This window comes from Centroberyx affinis, unplaced genomic scaffold, assembly GCF_046629955.1.
Source record: "Centroberyx affinis isolate AG114_WGS23_722 - 3 ecotype Tasmania unplaced genomic scaffold, CSIRO-AGI_Caff_v1 ptg000072l_1, whole genome shotgun sequence".
Classification (NCBI taxonomy): Eukaryota; Metazoa; Chordata; class Actinopteri; order Beryciformes; family Berycidae; genus Centroberyx; species Centroberyx affinis.
The window spans coordinates 269,697-278,455 of record NW_027278783.1 but is presented as its reverse complement, the minus strand read 5'-3'; the positions used below and the strand labels follow the sequence as shown (position 1 = coordinate 278,455).

General features: G+C 44.9%; 1 protein-coding gene across 1 annotated transcript; it reads right to left on the bottom strand.

Moving 5' to 3' along the window:
• Positions 1-1,557: 1,557 nt before the first annotated feature.
• pcdh7b (protocadherin 7b) lies at positions 1,558-4,623 on the bottom strand (the record flags this gene model as incomplete). Its single annotated transcript, XM_071520906.1, has 1 exon — positions 1,558-4,623. A coding segment is annotated over exon 1 (3,066 nt), but the record flags the coding sequence as incomplete, so codon positions are not given.
• Positions 4,624-8,759: the final 4,136 nt, after the last annotated feature.

Here is an 8,759-nt window from a genome sequence, read left to right as displayed (position 1 = left end):
GCAACGAGTTGAGAAGAGAAATAGCAAGAGGGAGGGGAGAGGGATATAAAGAGAGGCGAGAGTGGAGATTAAAAAAGAAAGACACTGCAAGGAAAAAGGAGGCAAGGAAGAGTGCAGAATTGCAAGTGGTATGATGGAGGAGACTGAAACAGGGAGAGAGAAAGAGAGAAAAATAAATGCAGAGGGAAAAACTGGCAGCATTGGTGGAAGGACAGGAAGCAAAGGCAGATACAGTGTCAAAAGAGTGTAAGGAAAAATATGGGCATAGAATATAAAAACATGAACAAAGACATAGGAAAAAATCTGGAGGAAGAAAAGGAGCAAAAAAAACAAAAAAACAAAAATAACAGAGAGGACCCAGTTGTGTGCTGTGAGAGAACAGCACTCCAGAATGCTAAAGGAGTAGCTGCTTACACCAAATAAGAGAACGATCAATAATGCATTAGACTGCCATAGAAAACACATAAAACAATAGAGTAAGTGTTCTTTTCCCGGAAAAAGCAAATCAAGAAGACTGACTTCATTATGTATTAACCTTGCTTCAACCCATTTGGGTCCAACAGTGCAAAAAGGGGCAAAAACAATAAAGATGTGAATAGATGAATTCACGCAATCCCTAGAATATTAATATCATGCCATGCCGCCTAAAGATTTTTACATTGCAAATGGTAGCAAAGAGCTGCTGAGGAGAAATGGAGGAGAAGAAAAAAAAGACAAGAGACATAACGATAATTGGAGGGTAGAGGAGAATAAAAGAGTAAAAGAAATACAGGTAGATGAGAGAAGAAATTAAGATATGAAGAAGGAGACATGGGTGCAAAGAAACAAGATGCAGATGGATACGGGAGGTGGTATAAAAAGGGCCAATTTCACTGCTAGGTCAGTGAATTGATGCAGACGCTGAAGTGCAGAAGAATGTTAATATGACCTCCTGTCCAGATGTTCCTACTCAAGCCGAGTCAGACTCTGTAAAACACGACACTGCAGCTAGCATTCCTTACAAAGCCATGTGTGTGCTGCATTCTCAATGTCTACCTTTCGTCCCTCTCTCGTTTTTTTTTTTACTTTCACAGGAAGAAAAGGTAGCCTTGTCACAAAGAGAGGGCAGGGCAGGGCTTGACATAGCTGAGGGGAGTGTAGCTCCCTTGCCGCGCTCCCTTCTGGGATAAAATAACTGCAAACCAAACCCTTATGTGAGCTGTCTACAACACTCTGACACATATGTGCCAAGGTTAGTAGTTGTGACACCCCTGTCGGAAAAGGCAGCCTCAACACATGCCATGATAAAAGTGAAAAAGCTGGATGTGCTTAGTCGAGACATAACAATACCCCTTCGTAAGCTAATCTACACCCTTCTCTTCCCTTTCAATATTACATGTGAATGGCACTCCAAACCAAAACAGATCAATACCGCTAACTTGACACACATTAGCACCATAAAGGCAACAAGACTACTGAGACTAGCCCTGTCAGAAAGCATTATGGTAGAGAGAACACTAAGAGGGAGAAACAGAAGACATTTAAGAATAGAGGAGGAGAAAAAAAGAACATGGAGACAATGTGTCTTCTTACCTGTTTGTTGTACTTGTTGATAGTTTGACTGCTGTATTCAGAGCAGTGGTCAGATCCAAGGGAAATGTTATCTCCGGTGCCAACAAAGGTATTGGCAGGGGGCAGGTCCTGAACTGCCTGGTGCTTTTTACCAGCTGTTGGTGACTGCGGGTGAAGCTGCACGGTGGGGAGTGGTGAACTGGACTTGTAGTGCCTGGCCAGATCTGGGCTCCCAGGCCCTCCGTTGACTGAACGGTAACGGCCCATTCCGGGACTGTCCGACAGCTTCTCATTAACACCATCATAACGCTGGCCATTGGGTTTGGAGGCCTCTACAGTGACAATGCTGCTATAGAGTGGCTGTTTGGATTTCTGTTTCTTCTTGTCTTTCTTGGGCTTCTTGGACTTGTCGTGCTGCTGTGGCGTGAAGAAGTCCTCATGATCCTTCTTGCCGGCCTCATAGCCATTCTTATTCTTGGGGCGGCAGTAACGGGCCATGACAACAATGAGGATGATGAGGATGACGGTCATGATGCCTGACACCACACCGATGACAATGCTTAATCGCTGTTTGCCCAGGTCATAGTTGGGGTCACCGGCGATGTTGGTGTTGAGAGAAGTGCTCAGGCTCTTAGCCACCTGGGCCTCTACAACTGTAGAATTGGAAAGTGTCTCATTAACATACACGTGAACCAATGTGGTGGTGCTCTGTGATGGCTGTCCACTGTCGTTCACCTGGACCACCAGTCTGTGAAGACCATAGTGCTTCTGCTCCAGCTTTCCCACTAGCGAGATGACCCCACTGCCCCCATCAATCTCAAACAACTTGAAGGGGTTGCCACCAATAATGCTATAATTCAGGTCTGCGTTGATCCCAGTGTCAGTGTCGGTGGCTATGACAGTTCTGACCACAGTTCTGATGTTACTGGATGGAGGGAGAAGGGTGTAGGAACTGTTTATTGGGAAGGTGACCGTTGGCGCATTGTCATTTTCATCCATGACAAAGAGTGACACTGTGGCAGTGGCTGACCTGGGAGGGTCACCTCCATCCACAGCCTTGACACGGAATGTATATGTGGTTTTCTGCTCACGGTCAAAGGACAGCGTGGAAAAAATAGTTCCAGTATCATTCTCAATAGAGAAGATATCCTCCTCTTCCTCAATGAAGAGACTCATCTCTGCATTTTGGCCTTTATCTGCATCAATGACTGTAACCATGCCAACTGGGCTGTTTGGCTCAAGGTTCTCTTTGACATAGAAGGTGAACACATCCTGCATGAACTTTGGTTCATTGTCATTCTTATCGGCCACAAGGACAACCACTGTTGCAGAGCCCTGTAGTATGGGCATGCCCTTATCTTTGGCTATCACTTTGAATTCGTAGCGCTCCGTTTGCTCTCTATCCAGAATGGTGTTTACTCTGATGTCTCCACTGTCTGCATCGATAGAGAAAATCCCATTTACTGATGAGTCCAGGGAATAGGCTATTTCAGCGTTCTTCCCACTATCTGCGTCAATGGCTGCCACAGTTGTCACCCTCTCGCCAGGGGCATTGTTTTCTGGAAACGACACCTCTACTACGCTCTGGCTGAAGATAGGAGGGTTGTCGTTGGTGTCGCCCACTTTGACGATAAGAGAGTTATTACTTGCCAGACTGGGGCTTCCAGAGTCCACAGCCACTATGACCACATTGTATTCCTGTGTGGCCTCGTAGTCCAGTGGTGCAGAGGTGTGGAGAAAATATTTCTTTTTATTCTGCTCACCCTCCATCTCACTGGCTGGTTTGAGCTGAAAGGGCACATCCCCTACCACTGTGCAGGTCACTATGCCATTTTCCCCCTGGTCCCGGTCCGACACCTGAACTAAGGCAATGGGTGTGTCTACCACCACATCCTCAGCCACATTGGCTACCCCATCTTTCAAGAAAATGCGTCCAATTTTACGTATCTCAATGGCGGGAACATTGTCATTCTCATCCTTGATGTTCAACACCACAGTTGCCTTGTCCATTTTTGGCGGCTGGCCACGGTCACGGGCCATTACCGTGAACCTCAGTTGGCTCACTTCTTCACGGTCAATGCGGTGCAACACACTCAGCCACCCTGTGCTCTCATCCAACCTCAGGAGCCTCCTCACTGACTCTGTGGCTGCCCCAAACACATACTCTATTTGACCATTGACCCCCACGTCTGCGTCAGCTGCTTTGAGCTGCAGGATGGGGGCACCAGGAGAGCTGTTTTCTGGTAGGTCAGCCTCATACACGCTCTTCTCAAACCGAGGGCTGTTGTCATTCACATCAGTGATCATCACCCTCAGAATGGCCTGTGATGAGCGAGGGGGATCTCCTCCATCCCTAACACGCAGTGTGAGCTCATAGGAGTCTCTCTGCTCCCTATCCAGGGCCCCTTTAATGATGAGTTGAGGCTGCTTCTCCCCGTCAGTAGTGTCAGCAACTTGCAGTTCAAAGACGCTGCTCCTGCTTGCCCCATCATCAAATCTCCTCTTGCCTGAGTATGAATCCCCGTTGTCTCGACCCCCGGAAGAGCCCAAGCGTCTTGAGTTCTCCCCATTGTCCTGAATAAGCTCATATCTCTCTATTCCATTTCTGCCAAAATCTCTGTCTGTGGCTGTGGGCAATAGATAAAGGGTTCCAATAGGTCTGTTCTCCTCCACAGACAGTGTGAGGACAGGGGACGGGAAAGATGGAGTGTTATCATTTATGTCTAATATGATGACTTTTCCTTCAAAGAGGTCGACCCAGCTCTGGGCCGGTCCGATTACTGACACTTCAAAATCTATGAAACACTCATTTTCATCAAATATCATTTGGCACTGCTGTAATTTTTCACGGTCTATCCGCCTCTCATTGGTGGTAAGCTCGCCGGTTATGTTGTCTATTTTTAAAAAATCAGAGCCGGACTCGAGCGTGAATGTCACCTCGCCGGACCCGGCAACGATGCCCAGGTCGGCAGCTACGTTCCCTATCCTGACATCGGCGGGTCCCTCCTCGGCCAGACGGTACCGGAGCACTTGCTTGGCAGCGGGTTGATGCACAAGCTGCAGGATGAGCATACAATAGCACAAATAGTCCACTGCACCAGTAGTCCTCATTGTTCTTTCCCGAAAAAGATTCACTTAGATTTGCAAAAATGGTAATAATGAATTTAATCACTACTCGAATGTCCTAATATGGAAATCAGATTTCGTTTTCATCTAAAGCAAACCCTCTGTTTCGGGATGCGTGAGACTTCATCCTCCGGATGCCTTCCTACATCGCTCCCACTGCAGTGAATAGCAGCAAGTGTACGGGCTTTCCTCTTTCCTCTGCTTTTCCTCAAGCACTGGATTTTAGTTGCTCTTTCCTTGTTTTAGTAAAACCGCAGTGATATGAGAGCACACTCAAAATGCTCCGCGCGCTCCGGAGGTACCTGGTGCCACAAATGCATTAGAATTTCATGCGCGTAAAAAGCAAATGTTCAAATAGTCCGAACATAATATCACCACAAAGTAAAATAGTCCAGATCTCACCGTTTTGAGGTGTTCTCACAATTTATGTTTAGAATCCCTTGTTTTTGGGGGTGAGGCTGCAATATTCCTCTGTCCGAAGATATTTCCAGAGTCAGAGAATCATTTAAATGCCCGCGCAGTTTCCAAACTTGATCATACGGTGAGGGTTGACTGTGCGGAGCTTGACAACTCTCCGATCCGGATGATGTGAATATGAAGCAAATTATTTGTCCGGTCGCCTTTCCTGCTCTCTTCCTCCAAGTCACTTGCAACAAGCACAGAGTGCAGTGTAGTTCTCTCCTTTTGCAAGCAAACTCCACGATGCACAATCGACTGAAATTTCAGGGTTATAAAAAAAACAAAAGAAGAAAAAAATGTAAATCCGATGCAGCTGTTAGGAAATGTTGTTCGAATTCCTCAGTGTGCCCAGCATATTCAGCCTGTTCCCTCACCTGCAGACGCGCCGCATGTGTTGGCAGCCCCTATCTGCAGCACTGTGAGAGGGATTCACAAATGATATTGCAGTCTCTCTCTCTCTCTCTCACACACACACACACACACTCTCTCTCTCCCTCTCTCTCTCTCTCTCTCTCTCCACCCCCCTCTGGTTTCTTTTCCCCCAGCAGCGCACGTAACCAGGGTCGGACTTGGTCTTGATCGCCGGGTCTAGAGGGCAGCTGACAATATTTGATGAAAGGGACAGAAGAGGGAAAAGAGGGGAAAATGTCGTTTTCACCTGTATTTTACCGAAACGTGACTCGGTACTCTGTGAGCACAGTTCGGATGCATCACGTTCTCCTCGTTGGGGTCCTGGGGGTAGGCGATACGGTGAGATACCCGATGAAAAATAACTATTTAAAATGTCTTTCTATAATGGGCTTTCCAATGCGTAACCTATACTAAATAACGTTATTGTTTATAGTGGCTGTTGGTTATTATTCTGCCGCAAGGAACTGCCTCTGTGATAAGAAAACGCATTGCCAAATACAGGGCATAAACTTTTACGCACTCGTATATGCTTTGTGTCTTTAAAATGGACAATAATGAACACTAGAAAAAAAATCTGTGCCTCCAGCCACATATGACAGATCCGCCACAGGACAGACGAGACGGGACGGGATCTGTGCGCAGTGCTGTGGTTTCCCTGTGGTTACTAATATGAATGCGTGTGGTCGCCAGTGGCTGTGCTTTGCTCCCCGGCGCAGCGGGCTCAGGCTGCGTATTTCGGCTTTGGACTGTTTATTCTCAGTCCACTCAGCATCCCGGGCTCTCAAACCACGACTAAATTCGTTTGCATGTAGGGAGCAAAGAAAAGAAACGCTTCTGGCCCCGTAGACAAGCTGCTATTGAATACGTCTGAACAAACCAGAGCGTTTGTCATCCGGCCACTGCGCAAACCCAAGTCCCTCGATAAGATTAGTGTGCGCGGTGTGTGTCCTACTACAGCTGTCATCCAAGTCTTTACATTGTTTCCAGTAATGTTGGTTATGATTGATTCAAATTATTGAGAAATGAAACAGACTTATTTATATGAGAGCGATGCTGGCGATCATTCTGCCGAGCACCAAATGCTTAAATTCTCTCAGGGATGCACAGTGCCTTGATAATGCAAGGCAGGTGTAATAAATGAACACATTCTCAGTCATTCCGCAGATTCAGCTCTACCTCGAAACGTATGCGCATTTGCACTGCTGTGTAGAGTGAAAGAATGAAACTATATGGGCTTTGTGCTTGCATTGCGTGCGCGTGAGGATTTCCTCCTCCAACTTGGAAGGGGGTGCTCTCCTGTTTAACATGGGGACAGTGAAATTAGAGACAGAGGGAGTGAGGGAGTGTGTGTGTGTGTGTGTGTGTGTGTGTGTGTGTGTGTGTGTGTGTATGTGTGTGTGTGTGTGTGTGTGAGAGAAAGAGAGAGAGGGAGAGAGAGAGGGAGAGAGAGAGAGGCAGAGGGGGTTGGGGGGGCAGAAAGAGGGAGAGAGAGAGAGGGAGAGAGAGGCGGCGGCGGAGGAGCAAAGCGGGAGAGAGGCAGCCAGTTTCAGCAGCTGCATCTTCCTCAGACGGCTGTCTGAATTCCAGCAGTGGCTTTATCCTTGCTTACTACCGCCCTCTATCGTCCAATCAAAAGTTCCCCTCAAGGGCTGCGGTGGGAGTAGACCGAGGCTATAAAACTAATCATAAACATATACTGTAAGGTATTTGGCGTGTTATTTCCACCCCTTCACTTGATCAGTATCTCCCACAAACGTCTTTTGTGGGAGATACTGATGAAGTGAAGGAGTGAAAAAAAAATAGGGTGAAAATAAAAAACCAGGAACTAATGCATGATTATATATATATATATATATATATATATATATATATATATATATATATTTAAATTATAGCCTAGTATGGTGACCCAGAAGGTGTCTACCTTGTTGAATATCAAGAGACAATTTTCATTATCTTGAATGAAAATAGAACATTTTCAGCATACTAAACTGGGTTAAGTTGAAAGGGCTGTCTTCATGAACAATGTGATCTCATGATGAATATGATGACAATGGAGTACAGTCATCTTTGTTTATAGCAGACCTACAATATTGCACATGACTTCATGTAATGAGCAATGATGCAAAGACACCCATATAAGATATGGTAAAAAAAAAAATACATGAAACACAAACAGAATCTCTATCTAATCAGTCCTTTAGGCAAATTCAAATAATTTCACCTATAACATACAGTACAAATTTTCACATTCTGCCTCTTTCTTAAGAGTAGTGTCTTGCAGGCTGACTATGCCACAATCAGCATGACATGATATGGTTCAAACAACATTAACAAGGAATAACAAGAGTGATATCTTATCTATATACCAAGGCCTTTAGAACAACCAGATATAAATTGCAATTTCTAGGAGATTCTGAGATGGTGTTTTCTATCAGAACCATAACGATAAAGGCTTCAAATGATCACTGAAAATCATTATGATAGTTGTGTTTAGCATCGATCTTGCTCTCAAGGGGATGAGTGGTCCAAAATGATGCAGGGAGAGCACTCCAAACCATTACAGAGCCCCCATCAGTGGAACAAGTGAGGAGTTTTGTTCCAAAATGAGATATTAAAAAAAAAACGTGACACCTACTCTTACACAATAATTGATAGCACAAAATGAAAACAAATGATACTTTTTAAGAGATAATAGGTCATCTTTTTTGGGGAAAATGATAATTTTTCAGACTAGATCTTTTGGGTTTTACAGATATAATGGCAAATGTTAGGTAATGACTAAATGACAAAATGGCTATATAGAGTTTCAGAATAGAACTCTTCAAGTCTTTAGTACTTCCTTTATTTTGCTCATGCCCCGTAGATAGTCTAGATGCATTAATGAAACAAGGGGGAGAGAAAATGAAAAACTCAGATGATTGCACAGTCTGCCGAATTAATGGTTTTCATTTCATAAATATAATGAGAGCAGAAATGTCTGACTGTCCTTATTCATTTCGTTAGTTGTAGTACTGCTTGTAGTGCTGTGACACTGTGTGCAATAAAGTTGAATTACATTGGCTGTCTAAGTTAATTGACACTTCTGTTATCCAGTGATGTAAAGGTGGAGGTATTGGACGTGTGTGATCGGCCACCTTGTAAAAGAATGAAAGTATACCTTCATGTTGTTACAGGTTTCCTCAATTGATTTGACACATTTCTGCAAACAA